Source organism: Rhincodon typus, chromosome 29 (genome assembly GCF_021869965.1).
Source record: "Rhincodon typus isolate 14 chromosome 29, sRhiTyp1.1, whole genome shotgun sequence".
Taxonomy (NCBI): Eukaryota; Metazoa; Chordata; class Chondrichthyes; order Orectolobiformes; family Rhincodontidae; genus Rhincodon; species Rhincodon typus.
The window spans coordinates 13,144,366-13,166,805 of NC_063360.1; the positions used below are offsets into that span (position 1 = coordinate 13,144,366).

The 22,440-nt window shown below is 38.0% G+C and overlaps 1 protein-coding gene across 1 annotated transcript in view; it reads right to left on the reverse strand.

The window, feature by feature from the left end:
• The window catches only part of wdr18 (WD repeat domain 18), a 165,524-nt gene that overhangs the window by 120,328 nt on the left and 22,756 nt on the right, over window positions 1–22,440 (reverse strand). Inside the window, exon 4 of the mRNA XM_020534000.2 lies at window positions 20,021–20,162. Coding sequence (XP_020389589.1) covers window positions 20,021–20,162 — 142 coding nt within the window. The remainder of the gene's footprint in view (window positions 1–20,020; window positions 20,163–22,440) is intronic.

The following is a 22,440-nucleotide window of genomic DNA, read 5'->3' on the forward strand; positions in this document are numbered from 1 at the left end:
GGAGGACTGGATGATGCATGACAGAATTTCTACCTACAGCAGTTCAAGGAGGCAGCTTACTACCACCTTTCTCAAGGGTAACTAGGGACAGGCAACAAATGCTGGCCAGCCAGCGACATCCATATTCCACAAGTAAATAAAAAAAAGAGTGAAAAGAGGCTTCCTCAGTTCTAGCTATTTGGAATAAAGTTGATAGAACAGAAAATCTCAGTTAATTTACCCTCAGACCCAAAATACACATTCCCAAGTCAACAGCAAAGCAAAAGAACCACTGCAAAAACATCTCAAACACAATATATATTTAATGCCAAAGTTCTTTTCAGAGTAACATCCATTTTGAATATCAGTTGAAGGGTAATATCGCATAACTTCAAAGGTCTGCAATTAATACCTTTACTTAAATTTGGTGGGGGAGTGGAGTTACTATTTGAAACCAAAAACCATTCTGAAATTACAAAATATAGAACAATAACTTCAAATCAAACAGTAATAAAATTGTGAACAGTTTTGACAATTTTCCAGTTCAAAGCTCAATTCATTTTAGTGACTCCAAGTGGTGCATATTCATACATACAGACTCCAAAATAAACATGAGAACTGGTTTTATCAAGTTTCAAACCATAATGTATTTTCAGCTGAAATACATTCAATTACAAAAATAGATTGATACTTTCACAAGACAATACAATCCAGTTTCTTTCTGTTTGAATTTTAAATCCAGGTTTATTTATCCAGTATACCAATTCCCTTACAGTTCATTAGCTCTGTCAAAATATATGATCACATTTGGGAAGACACGGCCACATTAAATATTCCAAGCAGAAAATTATTATTGCCAAACTGGTTCCAAAGGCTGTTCAAAGAGTGCAAACTTTTGACAGTAAACCTACCATCCATGAAGCCAAAATGCATGCTTTGATTTTGGATAGTAATCTGAAAGATATTTTCAGCAATCACCATGATTACTGTTCTGAAAGTAACAGCAATCTAAACATGTTTTAGACACCAGGATCCCAAAGTTATTGTCAGTGAAACTACGTTTTTCCATACAGTGTACTGTTGAAGACTTCCCTGAAATTGTAAACAATTAGAAGTCACAGAACTAACAAGATTTTGCCTACCCATGCTTTAGTCTCAATGTAAAAATTTGTGAAGAGCTTTTGTTTGAATAATGTGTAACTGGATTGTAATGCATACTAAATTTACAATTACTATTAAACAGCTGAACTGGCGAGAAATAAAACTACTTTTATATTACATTTTTCTACCATGATTAAATTTTTAAAGCATATCTGATTTTTTTTTCAAGTTATTGATATTTCAATCTCTAACTTAATCCCAGGAGTACATCCAATCATTTATTTTACTGATAAAACTGAGGGCAATCAGTGCATTTTACTTGTTGGTTTGCAGTCTTGCAGGATACTTAAATGCAATTGGCTGCTTGCCCTATTTATTGACATACTGTTGTTAGATGCTCAGACCATTGAGTATAGGAGTTGGGACTTCTTTTTGAGGTTGTACTGTGTGCAGTTCTGATCACCCTGCCACAGGAACGGCATTATTAAATTGGACATGGTTCAGAAAAGATTTACAAAGACGTTGCCAGGCCTGGAGGGTTTGAGTTATAAGGAGAGGCTGGGTTGGTTGGGACTTTTTTCACTACAGCGCAGGTGGTTGAGGGGTGACTTTATTGAGGTTTACAAAATTATGAGAGGCATAGATAGAGTGAATAGCAAAGGTTTTTTCCCTAGAGTGAAGGCTTTCAAAACTAGGAGGCATATTTTTAAGGTGAGTGGAGAAAGATTTAGAAGGGATATGAGCGGCAACTTTTTCACACAGAGGGTGGTTCATATGTGGAATGAACTGTCAGAGGAAGTGGTAGTGGTAGTTGAAGGTACAGTTACAACATTTAAAAGACATCAGGACAGGTGCATGAACAGGAAAAGTTTAGAGGGATATGAGCCAAACACAGGCAAGTGGGACTAGTTTTAGTTTGGGAAGCTTGGTCAGCATGGATGAGTTGGACCGAAAGGTCTGTTTACGTGCTATAATACCCTAGAACTCTATGCCTGGAGATTCTCTTAACTTAATGCCGACTTAGCTGTTTAAATTAATGTTGTTAATCAAGTACTCGTAGCATAAACATTTCACTTTAACATTATTTGCCAAGCAATCTGTTCTGTGGCCTATATTCTCATAATATTTCCTCTCGCACTTCAGTCTCTCTCCCATTGCCCCCACCATCCTCCCTGTTGCCTCAGCTCTTTCCCTGGTGTCAGGCCTTGCTCACTAGCCTTGATTCTCCTCTCGACTTTGCTCTTTGGGTCTTACTGCTCCCTGGGTCTTGACCTCAACTCACATCCCTCCCCAAGATCTTGCTCCTTGGGCCTTGCCTCTTCCCTTGGACCCTGCTTCACCCAGGCGCTGCTGTTGCTTCCTGGCCTCACCTTCTACACTCTTGGTTTCCTTGGTTTCTGGGGTTCCTCTTCCGATTGTTGGCTTCAGCCTATACTGAATCTGCACTGAAGTCTTGGTGGCTCGACTTAGGTCAGTGCAGGAAGTCTGGGTTCCAGCTGGTACCTGCACCAACCACTGGCACTCGATGGAACTTGGCCAATCTAAGATATTACATGGTGAGCATACCTTTTTATTGCTGAAATAACATTTGTCAAAGCTTTTCATTTAGCAATCATCAGGATAACTCTTAGGAATACCAATTCAAGGGAAAACCAACAGTTCAGTTGGAGGAGAGAAGAAATCTGATTGGTTGACAAGTATATTCTGGTAGAGATGCTGCCATTGAGAATGCAGCAAATAATGCTCTCAGTTAACTACCACGCTTTATTTAAATGCTTAACCAGGCACATTGACTCTGATTCATCAGAGTACTGCCCTGAGAACTGAACTAATGACTAGATATCACTCATACTGCTGACCTGAAACAAGCGCAACACACGGATATCATCTTTCTGCCTGCAATGGCAGCAATGTATACCATTGACTGCAACAAAGCTCCTTAGACAGCACCTTCCAAACACTCAACCTCTACTACTTAGAAAGAAGATACATGGGAAGACCACCAGCCACAAGTTCCGCACAAAGCCACACACCATCTGACTTAACTGTTCTTACAGCTCAGCTGTTGAGTCTTTAGGGAAAGCTGACACTTTGCATAAATAATGATTTAAGTCTATAGTGTTTTTATGAAATCAAAAATTCTATAACTTCGCTAACGAATTGGTGCAAACCGACTGCTCAGAAAAGTTGTGCCAGCTGATTCTTTAAACTGCATCTTAATTGGATCAGGAAGAATCAAAAAGGGAGCTGAATGTGTGAGTGTAGCACCAATTATAAGAGCTGTGTCAGGCTGCTCCTTTTCATCTTATAAATTATGTTGTTGCATGGCTATTATTGGAATTAAGAAATAAAGTTTGGAAATGTTATTTAATCACAGTGTATTGCCAAGTGGATTTACAATATTCTAGCTACAATTTGAAATAGACTGAATCTCAATTAATTGTCTCTATGATCATACTGACAATAAACAAAAATCTTTTTGTTGCTATCTATTCACATCATTTCTTGAGTGATCACTTAGGTCCAAAAATGACCTCCCAAAAGGTAAGGTAGAGCTTCGAGTGATGTTCCCTCTGTATGTAAGGCAGTCCATTAGAAGAATATCACACCAATACAAAATTAAAATACCATGGATATTGAAAATCTGCCTGGTCTGGCGGCATTTGGGAATAAAGAAATAGGTAATGCTTCAGGTCAGTGATATTTTTCTAATGATGTAGAATTTAAATCTGAGGCTTCTTGAACATTTATGGTATTACAGCCATACTTCATTGAGGTTACTGATGTCCAAACAAAATATCAAGACCTTAAACATTTTGCTAATCAGGGACAAGAGATACATCCTCAATATCAAAAGACTGAATCATGAGGGAAAGTTTGAAAAACTTCTGCTCCTCAACTCCATCCAGGTCTTCATTAACAACACAATTATCTAGTACATTCTAAGTCAGAATGCATTTTACATCATCCATAATTTTGAGCTTACCTAAAACTTTGTTGCTCTTATTCTGGCTTGCACCAAATATAATGTTCACACATTGTCCAATGTGCTTACTAACTTGGACTGGCAAATTTAAAATTCTAGTCCCCATTTTCAAATTGTTTCATTATCTCCGACTTTTCCAATCTTGAGTTCTACAATCCTCAGATATCACTGTTCAGCTCTAATTCTAGTCTTCTGTGTATTCCATATTTCCAGCACTCCATCATTGGTGACTATGCCTTCCAATGCCTAGGTCCCAAGTTCTTGAATTCCATCTCTAAAGCTCTCTGCTACCTCTACTTCTCTTCCCTCCTTTAAGACATTCCTTAAAACGTACTTCTTTCATGAAGGATCATGACCTGTCATAATATATATCATGGTTTGGTGAGATATTTTGTTTGATAACTGCAATCTAGAAAAGTTGTGCTGTGCTAAAGACACTAAGTAAACACAAATACTTCTTGCCACTGAAACAGCACGAGAGGACAATCTTGAGATATGTAAAATATCTAAGGGTAGATACTGTACATAATGGTAATGTAAATTGGGTGATATCATCTAGGTTTCCATTACATTCCTCACCCCATATTCAGTTTAATTCACTTCAACAAAACTGAATAGCTGAGATACAAGCTGCCCATGCAATATCACTCCACTTAGCCCAGTCAATTTTTGCCACCTAAGCGTCTACAGCATTATATTATGAGTATAGAAACAAAAATGGCCCACTAGTTCATCCCGTCCCATATAGTTTGGGTACAATAACCACTATGGTACAATAGCTAATAACTACAGTACAAGTGAGTTTAACCTTAAAATAGGAAAAGATAACTTAGGAGTTTTGGCAGGAACCACAAGGAATGGTCGATATGTTTGATGATCATTTTGGCACAGGGTATGAGAAGCAAAGAATAACTTTATCACTCAAGAGGTAGTTAGATCCAATAATTGCAGATGTAGACTTTGCCAGTAAAATTAGCTAAAGGGGTCAATGGTCGCCTTTGACTATTATCTTTCGCAAAATCCCTCCACTGGTATGTAAATGAAAGGCTTCAAAATAGATCCCATGACCTATACACTGGTCTTTCACTTCTCAGATCCATAAAAACTAAATCCAATCATGACTGAAATGGACTGAATAGCACTAAGTTGGTGTACTCGTGATGAGCATATCAACTCATCACAAAAGTTGTTTTACACATTTAAGTACAGTTCCCTTTTAAAAAGTGATTATGTATTAATCATTGCCAGTCAACCTCTCTGGCACTAAAAATTAACTAGTGCAAAGTCTTATTCCTTCAGGTTTTAATTGATTTTAGAGATAAGAAAGGAAAAAAAATAGACTTTTTTCTCCATCTCTATTTTTTTTTGCTCAATGCTTTTTTTTGTACCCGATTTGTCCTCAAATTCTCCCAATCTAACATGAGTCCTTCTCAGTCCCTGCAATGGTAATTTCACAATCCTTCAATTTGATTGGTTAATGGGAAATATATAACTGCTTACCCTATTGTTTCAGGTTCTAAATGCTGGTTTCCCTCACGACTATGTTATCAGCTGACACATCTATCCACCAAAACTATCCAGAAACCTAAATGTACAAAGGCAAGTCTAATAAGTGGCACACACTATTAAACAAAGTTCTTCAGCAAATTGAGCGAACGCTCAGTGTAGAAAATTGTCACACTAATGTGGGCACTCAAATGAGAAAAGGCAAAGGCATTTTGTATAGGAAACAATGCACTGCATCTAACATGTATTATCTCATGTGGGACAGCGTTATATTGGTCCTAAGTGCTTTCCCAGAAAGGGAATGGGGTTCCATTTCTCAGTATTATTAGCCCTCACCCCAGTGAGCACTGTATCCAAAACGGAAGTGAAACAAGTATAAACAAATAAAAACATCATTGTTAAACTTTGGGCACTGTATGATCTGAATTCCAAATCAGTAGATGCTTCTACATATTTCTGCCATTGCATTTCAAATCACTCAACATTGCTAATGGAGCTTAAGAGAAAAATAAGAGCCAGTTTTGAACTAGATAAGGTAATTCAGTACAGTGAATGCATTAATAAATGCAAACTGGCTTGGCATCCAACGATGTGCATGGATCAGCATTACTGCAAATTGCTTATATTAGAGTAAGGACCAATTTGTAATATTTGTACCCTGGACCATTTCTGCAATCACTCATCCTCATAACAGAACCCAACACTTAATAACAATTTTCTATAATAATTTGTTAGCTTGTGAATGACTGCCGTATTTGGCACACTACATTTCATTCCATTTTAAAATGAACACTAAAACATTGTCACCATCGAGCATTTCCCACGTAACTCTCAGTGATGACTTATCTGCTATTTCTTCTAACCTGAAAATAATACCTCTGGAAGATTTATTAACTGGAATTTTATATTCCAACAAGTTATGCATTTAGCACAGCTCTATAATCCATTGGACTTAAAAGCTAATCACATCTAATGATTGGTTGGTTTTGGTAAGAACCTCCTTCACAGTGATGTCTTCAAGGCGTAAATAATTATATTCAGTTTTTACCTAAGCAAAAGAAAATTAACACTGAAATTTTTCTTTCAATCACAGTCTATGTTGTAGGTGTCCTGCCTGTGACTCACATCAATGTTCCCTTTCTGGAATCAGCTTATCCACATTGAGTTTGACCATCTTTCATTGATTTTAGAAAACTATGGTCTTCAGCTTTACAACAACATTAAAATAATCGAGAACAAAAACAAAAGTCGCTGGAAAAGCTCAGTAGGTCTGGCAGCATCTGTGAAGAAAAATCAGAGTTAAAATTTTGGGACCGGTGACTCTTCCTCAGAAGGAACGTTAACTCTGATTTTTCTTCACAGATGCTGCCAGACCTGCTGAGCTTTCCCAGCAACTTCTGTTTTTGTTCCTGATTTACAGCATCTGCATTCTTCCGGTTTTTATTAAAACATTGAAGCTTATTTATTTCACACTTTAAAAGCTGCAATAATAGTTCATAGATTAAGAATATGTAGGGAACTCATTCCCTAACAGCATTATGGATATACCTATATCAATTTTTTTTATTCATCTGTGGGACATGGGCATCACTGGCTGGCCAGCATCTATTGCCCATCTTTTGTTGCTCTTGAGAACATAGTGGTGTACAGCTATAGTCCACTCACTGTGGGTGATCCACAGTGCTGTTAAGGACAGAATTCCAAGAGTTTGACCCAGCAATGGCGATATACTCCCAAGTCAGGACAGTGTGTGGCCTGGAGGGAAACTTGCAAGTGGCGGTGCTCCCATGTATCTGCTAACCTTCTCCTTCTAGATGGAAGTGGTCGTGGGCTTGGAAGGTGCTGCCTGAGGATCTTTGGTGAATTTCTATAGTGCATCTTGTAGACAGTACACGCTGCTGCTACACAGCATCAGCGGTGGAGGGAATGGATACTTGTGGATGCAGTGACAATCAATTGGGCTGTTTTGTCCTGGATGGTGTCAAGCTTCTTGTGCGTTGGAGCTGCACTCATCCAGTCAAGTGGGAAGTATTCCATTACACTCCTGACTTGTGCATTGTAGATGGTGGAAAGGCTTTGGGGAGTCAGATGGCGAGTCTCATACCATTAAAATTTGCCTTAGTCCAATTAAAAACTTTAACTTTTATGGAAGGCTTATCTTCTCCACAACTATTTAAAAATAAATAGAATTACAATCACTAGACCCAAAGTGTTCCTGTACTGTCTTATTACCCAAGAGAAGGTCAAGCTTTGCTCCTTCTCTATTAGGAACATTTACATATCGATAAAGAAAATTCTCTAACACACATTTGACAAATTCTTCACCAAACCTTTAACACGATAGTAGTCTTAGTCAATGTTTGGAAAATTAAAATCATTTACTATTACAACCTTATCGTTCTCACATAAACCTGAGATTGCTTTACATATTTGCTCCTCAATTTCCCTCTGACTATTGAGGAGTCTGAAATACAATACCATCAAGGTGACCATTCCTTTTTAATTTTTAATTTCAACCTATATATTTTCACTGGATAATTTTTCAGAAACATCTTCTCTAATTACAGCAGTAACGCTTCCCTTAATCAAAGATGCCACTTCCTCCTCCCCTTTTGCCTTTCTTATCCTTCCAATAGCATCTGAAACCCAGAACATTTGAGTTGCCATTCCTGTCCATCCCTCAGCCAAGTTTCTGTAATGGCTATGACCAATCGCATGTTCCCAAACATATTCTGAATTTCATCAGTGTTACCTATAAGACTTCTTGCACTGAAATAAATCAACTTCATCCTTCAGAGTTATTTCATTCTGACTTGCTCTCGTCTCAGATTCCAAACCATTCTCATTTACCTTTCTATTTACTCTGCTACTTAGGATCCCTCCACAACACCTCCTGTCTCATCCATGAGTAAGCCTCACCAAAAAGTCCATTTACAGATCCGCGCGTGAAAAAAGATCATGCATTTTATGGGTTTTTATTGCATTTTTGACAATAAAAAGCAAAAATGAATCAAAATAAAAATTATACTACTGAAGTATAAAACTGTAAGAAATCCAGAAGTAAATCTAAATGTAAGGCTGAAATGTTAGATTGATGTCCTGGTCGTACAAATTTCCTACAAATGAAAGCATTCTTTGAGGAAATAATCGAATACGCTGATACACAAAGCACAGTAATGTTGTTTATCTGGATTATCAAGGACATCCGATAAGCTGCTGCACAGGAAGCTGGTTTATAAATTGAAGGCACATAATATTAAAGGTAAACTGTGAAAGGTAAAGTGTGGAAGCACAAATGCAAAAAGGATGAAAGTGGTAATATTAAGCCTACAAAATTATTGCTAATGCCATAATTAGGCTGCTTTGTTCACTTGTGGGCATACTACTTTAGCAAAAAGTTCCAGGCCATGAAAAGATGCAGAAGAGATCCATTATGATAGAAAATTTCAGACATATTAGTCTGCAAGGGAGTCTAGAGATTCAAACTTTAGAAGTGAGAAAGTATGAATGAAATCTAATGCATTTCTCCAAACTTAAACAGTTTTAACGGTAAACGGGGTGGGGGGTCACTCAGAAGGAGAATCCAAGCCTTATATATGGGATGTAATTTTTTACACTACAGGGTACAGATACAGGAATGCTATAAACATTAATCTTATTCGGGTAGATACAGTAGTCGTCATAGGTCAAGTTACTTTTTCTGTAATCCCATGAAACTGGTTCTACACAATAAGCCCACTGTTGACAAAAATGCAGGCAGAGGAAGAAGAATCACTTTCACCTAATCAGTCTTAGCTCGATATGAGCTCAGGTCACAGAGGGGATCACACACACGCTGATCAATTACGGCACAAGTCAAATCCACAGCAAAATAAGAATCTGAAAGGACTGAAACCTACGACAATGAAGCAGTGTTTTTACCTTCCATGGTTTTTACACCAAATTTAAAATGACAATTAGTTGTAGGTGAAACACATGAAAGAATGCTCTTTAATCATGTAAAAATGATTTCCACAAAAATATTTTTGCAACACTCTCACTTGACGATTCAGTGAAAGTATCGATTTGGCAGTTGATTTGTCCAAAAAAAGTGAAGGGCCCAAGTTTGATCCTTGCCCAGTGTTAAATTAGTTACTTCATTTAAGTGAAATGAAAGGAGCTTTCATTTGCCTCAGTATTCTTGGGGATTTTGCAATGGTAGGGAAACAGAGAAGGGGACCGAGTGTAAGTCAACAAGAGATCCTAGCTCTCAACATTACCCAATGAACCTTATCAAAGCGTAAGCGTGCAGATGGCAGGTAAGAATAATATTAAGCTCAATTACAACACCCTTTTGGGTCAAACAGCATTGCACAATCTCTGTAGATTCACATATGAATAACATCCACAAGAGAATGGTGCAGCAGGGTCATTTTGTTCAATTTATTCATGGAATATAAATGTCATTGGCAAGTTTGGAATTTCTCACCCAATTCTTAATTGCTCTTGAGCAAAGCATCTTTCTGAAATGGTGCACACTATGTGGTGTGGATATATCCTGAGGGAGGGAACTCCAAAATGTTTACTCAACACCGATGAACAAACTTGATGTTTCCAAGACAGGATGGTGTGTGACCTAGACAGAAACTTTCAAACTGTGGGATTCACACATATCTCATCATTTTCTTCTAAGTGTAGATGTCATTGATCTGGAAAGTGGTGTCAAAGAAAGCTTGGCAGATTTCTACAGCACACAATGTATGTGGTACACACAGCAGCCATGGGTGCAAGCAGTTAAGGTAATGAATGAGATGTCAATAACGCTTGTCATTTAGCCTGGGATGGGTGTTGCTGAAGGTTCACTTATCAACCCAAGTGGAGAGAATTCCATCACACTCAAAGATGGTAGAAAGGCTTTTTGGAGTCAGGTGGTGAGTCGCTCATCACAGAGTAGCATTTGTTTAGCTAGGGTAGTTACATTTTCTGATCAACTATTCAATCTGAAGAGTTTATTTCTATTCTTGAAAGATTAATCAACCATCATGCTATCCGCCAAGTTCACTTTAGGTCACCTCCCTGAGGTTTATGCAAATTTTAATAGAGTAAAATTATTTGGAATTAGTCTTAGTATTTATTTTACAGGCAAAAATAGCAAATAAGGCAACAAAATACATGATTATTTCACATTTAATTTGAACTACTGCATAAAATTCCACCCTCGGGTGACCTCACCCTCCTCTGTGTGGAGTTTGCACATTCTCCCCGGGTCTGCGTGGGTTTCCACCAGGTGCACCGGTTTTCTCCCACAGTCCAAAGATGTGCAGGCTAGGTGGATTCGCCATACTAAATTGCCCATAGTGTTGGTGGATGCCCTAAGGGTCGGTGTGGACTTGTTGGGCCAAAGGGCCTGTTTCCACACTGTAGGGATTCTGTGATTCTATGATTCTATGAAAATTAGGCAATTCTTCCAGTAGCCTTGAACTGGGATTTGATAGTATGCCTGAGCCATATAAAATGAAACTTTCATAAGACTGTTATTTTCCTGCCTCTCAGTAATGAGTATAAACTAGTGAAAGCACCTATTGATTACATAATGCAAGTGGATCATGCTGTTTCTAACGACGACTTGGGCTGCCACATTTTGATCTTTAAGTGCAGAGTTATAACATCCATTATGAATAACTGAACCAGCAGACACATTGAACTCTGATTTATCGAAAATGTCTCAATGCTCTGGGCAATGATGAATATTATTGGACAGTGATGACTGATTTTGGTTATTAGTCCAAAAGCAATACATATTCATATCAAACATCAAATGTTCACTATATTAACAAAAAAAACTTTTTATGGCAATATTTAAGAAACAAAATTTACCTCTATATATCCACAGTAATAAAGGTTAATTTGTGTTCAATTTGAAATTTTAAAACAATTAACTTTCTGCTGTAAAGTTCATGAAACATTATTTGCCTAAATGGGCCCTTATATTCAATGACAAAGACTCGGCATATTAGTGTTTAATTTTTCAAGGATTCAACACAATTCCCTTCCGATTTTGACATCCCTGATTGTGTCTGGCAACCCTAGGACAGTACACATTTAGTCTGAGGCTGCTTTTCAGTGTTGGCAAAGTGAAAATATAAGCATCACTGCTTTTGCTTCCTCATGTATTTAGATGATTCAAGCCATTGCATTCATCATTTTTTGATCCACTTAGATCACCCACTGTGTAGGTATACTCAAAAATAAAAATAAATATTTTACATTATTCACTCAAATGGGGCTGAAGATGTACAATGTCTACACATTGTACGTTTCTTCAAGCCATTCCTGCAGATGTCAAGCTCAGGGGATGAAGAACGATAGTTAACTTGGATGAACTAATGACAGGAAATATACTTGGATAAAACCAAGAGGTGGTCATTTCTCTCAAGCATGCAGGATTATGGAGCACATCACATACCACACAGAGACTGAGGCTATTTGAATTCAAAATTACTTTATTAGTCATGATCTATTGTCTTTGCAGAGTAACGAATATGTCACTGATATCAGAAATTGTAGGCATGTCACGTAATACATAGACGAAAACAATGGTACTTGAAGCACAGGGGGTATATAAGCAGAAGTCACGCTTCGACCCATGACATTATGGTAATGCTGTTGTGCTTTCATACTACTACTCCAACATTACAAAGTGCTGGATGCTATTTATACTGAAAATAAACCACTGTCACTAATGAGGATTATCACTTTATTCTTAAACTTCAAAATGATTCAAATGGTTAAAGCACAAATTGGTTCTGATACCACAAATTCCAAACAGCCTTACAATTTAGACATGCAGCAATTTTTTTCAAACATTCACTCGCAGAATGTGGGCATCACTGGCTGGTCAGCATTGGTTGTCCATCCCTAGTTTTCTTTGAGAATATGGTGGTGGTGAGCTGCCTTCTTGAACCACTGCAGTCCATATGCAGTTAGTTGATCCTCAATGCCCTTAGAGAGGGAATTCCAAGATTTTGACCCAGTAACAGTGAAGGAATGGTAATATATAAAATACAACACATCCATAGGCTGCTCTTAATTACAGGCATCGCACCCACCCATCTCATCAAACACTACTTGCCCTAACATTGGCAGGATGCAAAAATCTAGCTTTGGGCTGTTCAGTCAGCCTAGGACCAACAACTAAAAACCATAAGAACTGCAGATGCTGTAAATCAGGAACAAAAACAAAGTTGCTGGAAAAGCTCAGCAGGTCTGGCAGCATCTGTGAAGGAGAAAACAGTTAACGTTTCGGGTCCGGTCTGAGGAAGTTGTTTAGGACCAACAACTCCCAGGTGCAAGAAAGTCGTCCCTCATCTTGAGGGATTGGTTAAGAAGAGTTAGAATTAAATACCACCTAAATGATATAGTCATGAAGAAATCCAATACGGAATTCAAAAGAAACGTGTTTTATCCAAAGCGTGGTGAGAATGTGTAACTCACTACCATAAGCAAATAGTATAAATGCAGCTGGGGGAGATGGGACTAAAGATTTACACCTCTTGATTGAGGCAAGGAAAGGTGGAATGAAATTCAAATGTAATGTTAACACCAGCATGGATTTTTTTTGGGGGTGAATGGCCTGCTTCCACACTGTATATCCTACAATTAAGCACATTATGCCCAAACACATATGACACAAATCCAACACCATTGTGGAAGTCACTCCAGATCAATAGATAGGAATTGTGCCTTGTAGATTTACAAGCTACTTATTAAATCAGCAAGGATTGGAGTAATGAAGATGAACAGTGTATTCAAATTTAAAAAAACCAAACACACTTCGTCTTCTGTCTGTTCAAGATACAAAAATTATACAAAATTATAACCTCACAGGCATTGTGCACATCTAATGGAGTTGATCAGTTCATAAGAAACAAGACATAGTGTTGATACGAAAGCAACTAGATCTGGTTCTCTATTCACCTAACAACTCTAAAGAGGCAAAAGATTCAAATAAGTCACTCGTCCATGAATTCTGCACATTTGCTACAACACCCCCGTAGGAATAAACAAACCAGCATCCCAAATGGCAATTTTGTTGATCTACGGTCAGACCCGTTAGAGGGCCATCTACAACTGGGCTGCAAAGTCACAGCCTTATGCTACCCTATACATTTTCATAATAATAGGTGGCAGGAAAGATCAATGCTATGCATTGTTAATTTTAAAGAGGTTATTTAGTGTGCCTTGCTGAGGGAAATTATTGCGTAATTTAGAGTTTTATTTTAAAACTGTCATTATGCGACCTACTGGATTCCACCACAGCAACCAAGAGATCAATGAAGAAAAAAAATTATTCACTCTCTCAGGCCGCATTTTGGAGGATATTTGTTAGTTACTTTCTCTCTCATTAATTTTAATGGACCAACTAACAAGCTGCCCTTTTACATGGTAAAACATGCCAAGGTTTTTCACAGGAATATTACCAAACAAAACTATATAAGGAAATAGGGCAGCAGACGGCCAAAATCTTAGTCAGAGTCATTAGTTTCAAGGAATGTATTTCAAGATTAGAGGAGAGAAAATACAGAAGTGGAATGGTTTATGGAGGGCACGCTGGAGCTTTGGAACCCAGCAACTGCAGGCATTACTATTGAAATGATTAAAATTGGGCATGTGCAAGAGGCCAGAATTGGAGCAGCAGAGATGACTTGACAGGTTGTTGGGCCGTAAGAAATTAGAGATAGGGAGAGGTAAGACCATAAAAAGTATTTCAAAATGAGAATCAGAAATTTTAAAGCCAAGAATCATTGCAAGACATCAAGCACAGAGATGAAAAATGCGCCAGATTTGGTGCAAGCTCAGACACAAGCCAAGTATTCTGAATGACCTAGGGTCACGGATTACCTCCCAAGATAGGAGGCTGGCCAGCAATATGTTGGAATAGTCATGTCTAGGAATAACAAAAAGGTATAAAGTCAGAATTTCGACTCAGATGGGAAAATAAAATACCAACTTTGTTTTTAAATACATACACTTCCTTTCATCAAATAACTTGAAATCGAGTACTTTAGCAAGTATGGCTTAGGTCTCTCAATATGCCCAATATATTCCATTATACAAAATGATTAGTTACAGCAATAGAGCAGATTTATGGGAATAGCACCTACTACATTGGCAGTCAAATTGCAGGTCCGCATCGGTGAAGTCAGGCAACCTTAAAATTATTAAAATATGACAAGTTAGCTTCTGAATATCCATAAAATTTCAATAGCAACGCCAGTAGATTTGGACAACCCAGGTCCACTTCTTACAGCTAGGTGTTATTGAAAATCCTGTTAAGTCACATCCCGGGAATCCTTCCACAAATGCGCATTAAGCAGACAAGATAGCAATGAAGTCTCTATGTAATTTGATTCATCTACAATGTGCTGTGTCAAAAAATTCTAAATGAAAACAGTACAGGAATAAAAGGTTGAAAAATACTTTTATCCAATTTGTTCACACATTACAATGGCCTAAACTTGTGAAAAGCACTGGAAAATGACAAAACCTAGTTCCAGAAAAGTTCAATAATATTTATCTACTTAAGTGTGCAGTCTTTGGACAAGTGTAAGACAATACACCACGTTGTTTACTCAGTTAATCATGTTTTGGCATCTACATTCTGCAGTGTAAATCCCAGAGCATTCCTACAGTCTCCACAGCTTAAGCTAAAGAAAGAAACAAACAGGTGAGCATTCATCTGAGTTTTCTATCATCACCCTCCTATGGTTCCTCAGGTGAAGTATGTACTGAATCTACAATGTCCTAATTGATCCGTTACGTCATGCATGTTATTGTACACTTCTGTGCAACATCCCACACTTGTCCCTGCTGTGATTTCCATGGAGGTGACCAAAAAGAGCCTAATCCTCAATAGTTAACATCGAGAATAAAAGGAGGAGCAGGATGAGGTTACACATTGTCGTAGCCCGTTTGAACCTTCCATATCTTCTTTATACTGTATGTAGATGGTCTCTGAAACAGTTGAGTTACACACTCGTTTCCGACCTCAATAACCCGAGATTAGATGCTGTTGGCAGTGGGTTTTCAAGTTCTTAACCATCCCTTTATTAATTGGCCAAGGTGTTAGGACGTGAGAATATTAGTTGTGTTTAGGCCAGTAATGTCCAGCTGCATGGAGCTGTAATGATGATATGGTGTTCCTTTTGTTCCTTTTATTTCATTGATACTTTTTGCCCACTTTCCTACTCCACATCTCAAAAATGCTGGAGGTGATAAAGACATTTTTGGAAGTTTTGTGCTGCACGGGCCTCTGGTCCAATCCTGTAGGAAAGTGAAGCCACCCTGTCAAAGGAGTTGGGCCAAAAGGAGTTCACCCTCAACAACAGATGGTGCATTGAATTCATCAGGCAACACGGCTTCTTGGATTTTTCTATTGCACACTGATAAATTTTCAGTGACATTCACGATGGCACAGATCATAACAATCAAGACTGATTGCTCCATTTTCTACCATTATGTATTTCACCTATAAACAAAAGCAATCTGGCAAGGAAAAGAGTCCAGTTACAGTCTTGTCATTCAGGCCTCTTGGTGTATACTTGATCATCACATGAGCAAGACTATTTTGGAGCCAACTGTCTTTGCTGCCACAAACACAACACACGCGCTGCTTATCACATGGAAGACTATGCTAGACGCTGTCTCTGACCAGTCCAGCTATCCATCGCTGCAGGCAAAATTCTGGTGACTCAGTCACAGTAAATTCCTTCTTTCAGGGAGGCAGAGATTGGAACGTTCTCCACCTGATCTTCCTTGAACAATGTAGGCAGAGCTCCCTTAATGTTAGGATAGGCAGCCATTTTCATCCTCCTCCTTGCAGAGGGAATGCCTGCTTATTAAACTCCAAAATGCTGCCTTATGTTTCGGAATGGTTGACTACCTTTATGGTGGTATCACGTCTGTCTTTATCCACTTTCATTTAACTCTCCCCACTTTCTGGGTATTTCAACTGAAATTCTATTTGACTTTTTAGCAATATTTTCCTGTTAATACTTTTGAGAGATTTGTAGCTCGGGTTGTGGATGCTGTGGTTGGTTCGCTTGCCGAGCTGGTTCATTAGTTTGCAGACGTTTTGTTACCCTGCTGGGTAACATCATCACTGCAGCCTCCGGTGAAGCATTGTTGTATTTTCCTGCTTGCTATTTAAACTCTTGCGGTCTGTTGGAGTTGATTACCTCATTTCCGTTTTTTCCTTTGCCGTGGTGTGTATATAGGGTTTAATTCTATGCGTTTATTGATGACCTTCTTGGTGGAAAACCAGCTTTTTCGCAGATCTGGGCATTATAGGTAAAGTGGGTCATGAGGCATAGGTCCACTAATTTCAGCATGGTCTTCTCGGAGATGGTGTTATTCAGGTCTGGTTCTCCACCAAGAAGGCCATCAATAAACACATAGAACTAGACCCTATATACAAACCACTGCAAAGAAAAACCAGAAATGAGGTAATCAACTCCAACAGACCCCAGAGTTTAAATAGCAAGCAGGAAAATACAACAACGCTTCATCGGAGGCTGCACTGATGATGTTACCCAGCAGGGTAATGAAACGTTTGCAAACTAATGAACCAGCTCAGCGACCAAGCCAACCACAGCATATTTTCCTATTGATGGTCTCAATACTTTTCTTTCCCAGAAGTAAAACAAAACTGTCTAGAATGTCAATGAAGGTCATAATTTAACAGAAATCTCTATTATATCCCTCTTAAATTTCTTTTCTCAGGAAGGAAAAAGGAACAAACTCAAATGTGTTGATTCTCTCCTAGTTGGCAAAATGGTTTCAGTGCCTCTGTATTACTTTTCTAATATGGTGACCAGAACTGCACTCAATGCTCCAAGTATAGTCAAATCAATGTTTGATACAAGTTTTGCATAGCATCTATATTTGTCAATTCTATCCCTCCAGAAATAAACACAAGCACCTTGGTTTGTTTCTGATGCAGCTTTAGAACCGGCATTATAACATTTAAAGATTTGAATTGGAGTTCCCTTTGCTCCTCCACTCCATTTACATTAATACTTTCCACGATATGTGACTTCAGAACATAACATGACACACTAATACATGCTGAAATTTATTTGATAATTATATGCCAATCCTGCAAGTTTATGAATGCCTTCCTGTATTGTGTTGCTGTCCTCCTCAGCATAGACTATTGCTCCCAAGAGCATATCTCCCACAAATTTTGATCATGTGCTTTTGATTCCAAAATCTAAATTGTTACTATAAATTGTGATTGACAATGATCTTATCATTGTCAGCCACATTTTCTGCCACTCTGAATAGCTACCGTTTATCACTACTCCCAGCTTAGTCTTCCAGCTGGTTAGCTATCCATTCTGCTACTTACCTTCAGACTCTACATGCTCTGACCTTACTCATTAGCCAATTTTTTTGATAGCTTATCAAAGGCCTTTCTGGGTATAGAACTTCAACTGCATCATCTTTATCCACTCTCTTTTACCTTTTTATAATAATAAGACAAGGCTGGTCAGGCAAGACTTTCTCCTTTGAAAATATGACTAGATGTTCATTATATTTTTTGTTTCTACAGTTTATTTTCTCCTTTAGTAGGAATTTAATTTTTTTTAAACTGGTATAAACCTGAATGGTATATTGTTCACTGGACACATTCTACCTCTCTTTTTAATTATAGATATAAAAATTAATTGTCAGTTCTTTAGCAGTAAACCTTCTTCGAGTGAATTATTAATGTGTAATGATACACTGTATAAAATAAGATATGCAGTTAGGACAAGGGGTTTTAATCCAGATTTTGACTAGTTTGATTAATATTTCTTCCATTTTTATTTTAAGCATAGTTGTCTAATTTCTCATTTCATTTTGTCATGGCCATCTGGTCTATCGCTCTAGTAAATACTGAACAAAAATCATTATTGAATATCCTGCTGTTTTGTTGCCTATGACTTTTATTCTGAAATTATTAGTGTTATGCTCATCCCAATTTTTTTGCTTAAAAATATGGCAGTAAGATTTCAGAATTTTTAAAAATTTTTTTGATGATCTATTTTCCTAGCTCCTCTTCACCTTCATCTTTCAAATTGTTCTTTTGACTGTTGTCCTAGTCTCTTTCTATTCTCTCTTGCCATGCGCTTGCCTGCGTCATATGCTTGTGTATAGTTACACATGGTTATGTCACACTCAATTATTCCCTTATGTCTTTATTCGTCCTAGGATGTCTCATTAGTGTCTTGTTTGCTAGTTTTTTAGCAGTATATATTTTACTAAGCTTTGTTCAACTAAACTATGTTCTTACTATTTACCTTTGCTATTCTAAATCACTATTTTCTGGAGGCTTTCCACTAATCTATTACCTTGGTATTTGTCATGCTTTGCCCTACTCATTTATTAACTTAAAACTTAACATAGTATGATCATTATTGCCTAGATGCTCCCCATCTTTCTTCTTGAATCTGCTATGGATCATTTCTTGTTTCCAATCACAAACTCTCCCTAGGAAAAGATCAGTGATTCTTTGTTGCTGATGTTTACAGTGTCTACATCTGAAGCAACAACTTGATTTGGGTTCGTAAATAGCAGCTTGGGCCCATTCCATTAATCTGTTGTAGTTATTAAGGGTAAAGCAAAAAATTCCATGGGGTTATGTATTCAACCACAAGCCAGTTTCAGCACAAATCCACTATATTAGTCCATAAAACTTAAAACCTGTACGTGGAGAGTCATTCTTGTTATTTTCTGTGTTTGAGGTGGACTTGAAATGTATTTAAACTACTGTCAACATACTTCATAAGCTTTGATACTGCATGTGTTAGTTTCAAAAGAATTTGTTAAGATACTTCAAAGCCTGAGCTGCAGCACAAAAAGGCATACATTCTATTTTGTTTGCAGGTTTTTGTGACATATCAAGTTATTTGAAGATGATGGCAAAGATTTCTTTTCAACGTGTGTTGGCTGCATTACCACTTATTGGGTCTACAAAGTCATACTCTGGTTCATGTGGACTGAGGGTTTATTTACAGGACGTGTCCAAGGAAAAACCCTATAGAATTTAAATTTTTCACGAGCTTTTAAATAGAGGACACTTCCAACCTTCGTAATATCACTCACTTAGAAGAAAACATCTTCAGTGTGTTTGTCAACACAGCTCCTTCAACCAACACCACCAAGAAAGCATTCTGCACCACTTTGCTGTGCATAACACAACTGATACATTTGCTTACAAATAACAATGAAAGGCCAAAAGTGAGTCATGCGTAACTTTGGGATGTCTTACAAACAGGTTCTGTATAAATATATTTTAATGCAATAACTCCCACTGTCTATGAAATTAAGCTTATATTGGTAATCTAATTCAGTTGAAAATTTTATCCAAGGAATTTTGGCTGAAACAACACCGTCAGATCTGAGCTTTAAAGAAAATCAACTCACTTTAACAGTTTGATCAAGAGATGCTGTTGCAACACGAGATAAGGGACCTCCAACTCCGCAGTGTATGTCTGTCACTGGCAAAGTATGGCGAGACCAGACGTATCGAGGTTCAGGCGCATGACCAAAGTTGACTTGCAAGACACTGTTGGATAGAAAATAAATTAACATTTCACTAACTTGCATTATTCCACATAGATGGTACACATTAGGCAAAAGTGAGAGTTGTTAATTACACAAGTACCTGCAAAAACACTTCAAGGAGGTATGCAAAGGCTAAGTGACTGGACAAAAAAGTGGCACATGAAATATAATGTTGAAAAAAAGTGAGGTTATTTACTTGAATAGGAAATTAAAGAGTATTTCTTAAATGGTGAGCAACGGGAGGTGTCTAAATTAAAGGGGCTTTCTTGCAAGTCACTAGGAGTTAATATACAGGTACAGCAGGCAGTTAAATAGGCAAATGGTATTTTGGTCTTTTTTGCAAGAAGAATTTAGTACAGTGTAACATATTTTATTGCAATTGTACAGTGCCTAATTGAGATCACACCTATAGTACTATATGCAGTTTTGGGCCCTATGCAATTGGAAATATATACATGCCAAAGAGAAAGTGCAACAAAAGTTCACTCAAGTAATTTCCTGAATGGAGGGACTGTCCTGCAAGGAAATATTAAACAGATGGATCTTTTATTCTCTGAAGTCTAGAGAGAGGAGAGATTGTCTCATTCAAACAGACAAAATCCTTATAGGGCTCAACAGGGTAGATGCAAGAAGGATTTTTCCTCTTGTTTGAAGGAGGAATTTTAGGTTATATACATGAAGATTTGTTTACATAAGAATATCGGTAACTTTGTTGGATAGGTCATTTACTTAATGCTTTTCAATACTTCTAGACAGCAGTCCCAGGCTGGTCTTCCATATTCTCCCCTCCATAAACTTGAGGTCATCAAAAACATTTCTTTTAAAATTTGTTTGTGGAATATGGCACGGCAAACATTTATTGCTCATTCCTCCTCATCACCCTAGAGAATAGAGTGGTGAGCCAGCTTCTTGAATCACTGCAGTCCTTGGGGTGTCAGTACACCCATAATGTTGTTAGGGATTGAATTCAGGATTTTGACCAAGTGGCACTAAACACAATGACAAAGTTTCACGTTAGGATGGTATGTGGCTTGAAAAAAGAACTTTCAGGTAATTTGCACTCCTATGCCTCTGCTGCCCTTAATCTTCTTGGTAGCACAGGTCAAATGCATATATCTCTCCCATCTTAGACTTGCCCTAATTACTGTTCTCCTGAATTGATGAACGAGATTCACTCCTGGTTAAGCAAGCGCATGACTTCAAAATCCTCAAATGCTTTCAAATTCCCCCACGTCCTGACTCCTCCACCTCTCTGTAATCTGTTCCAGACCATCAATCCTCCAAGGTATCTGGACTTCTAATTCTGGAGTCTTGTGCATTCCTGACTTTAACTGCTTTAAAAATGGTGGCTGTGCCTCAAGTTGCCTAGCCCCATGATCTGGAATATTCCTCCCTTTACCTCTCAGCTTCTCTAAGATATTTCTTGAAATCTACTTCATTGATGTCACTATATTGGATCATAAAATGGTACGTCCTTATATGGCTGTGTTACACCTTCTTTTGTAGTGCTTCTGTGAACAGCCCTTAAGTAATTTTGCACTCAGAAATTTCCCCCAAGCAGCAATAACTAGTCAATCTATCCTGGTGATTTTGAGGGAGGAAAAACTATTGGCTCAGGCATCATGGATAATTCAATAGTGTTTCAAGTTGCATGAGAGCGTATATATCCTAAGCACTGGCAGAAACTCAATTTAACAACTGATGCAAAGGATATCATCCTCTGGGAGTGCAACACTCATTCTCACTTGGAATGCCAGCTAAATTTTCATGCTGAAGCCTCTGGAGTGAGACACCACCTTCTGATGCAATAAAAAGAGTGCTACAGAGTCATGGCTGACACCTAAGGTTAAGGCTATGACTTTGGCCAGGTCCATTGATGCCAACACAGGTATCTTAAAATGACAACCAATTTTGTGCTTTAGGACCCAAACAAAGTCCTGACCTGATTACATGTGGCAATTGTCAAGCAAGATTAAACTTTCAGTGGGCTGATTTGCATTGCATTGGATACTGTAAGAATGTTTCCACAAGTGAAATCAGGATCAGAGACTGGGGTTAAATACGTTACACTTACTTGAATACTTACCCTAGTTTTATAGTTTTGTCATGTTCTTTCATTTCTGGTGCAGCTTAGTGATTAACAGCGAACCCAACCCATTGCTGACACCTCTCCTCCTACTCTTCCAAGCCCATCGACCCACCCAATTTACCGACACCCTTATGACAGCTGCAAACTTACCTGAACATGGAAACTGATGTCCAAAAAAAATGGCTGGGGG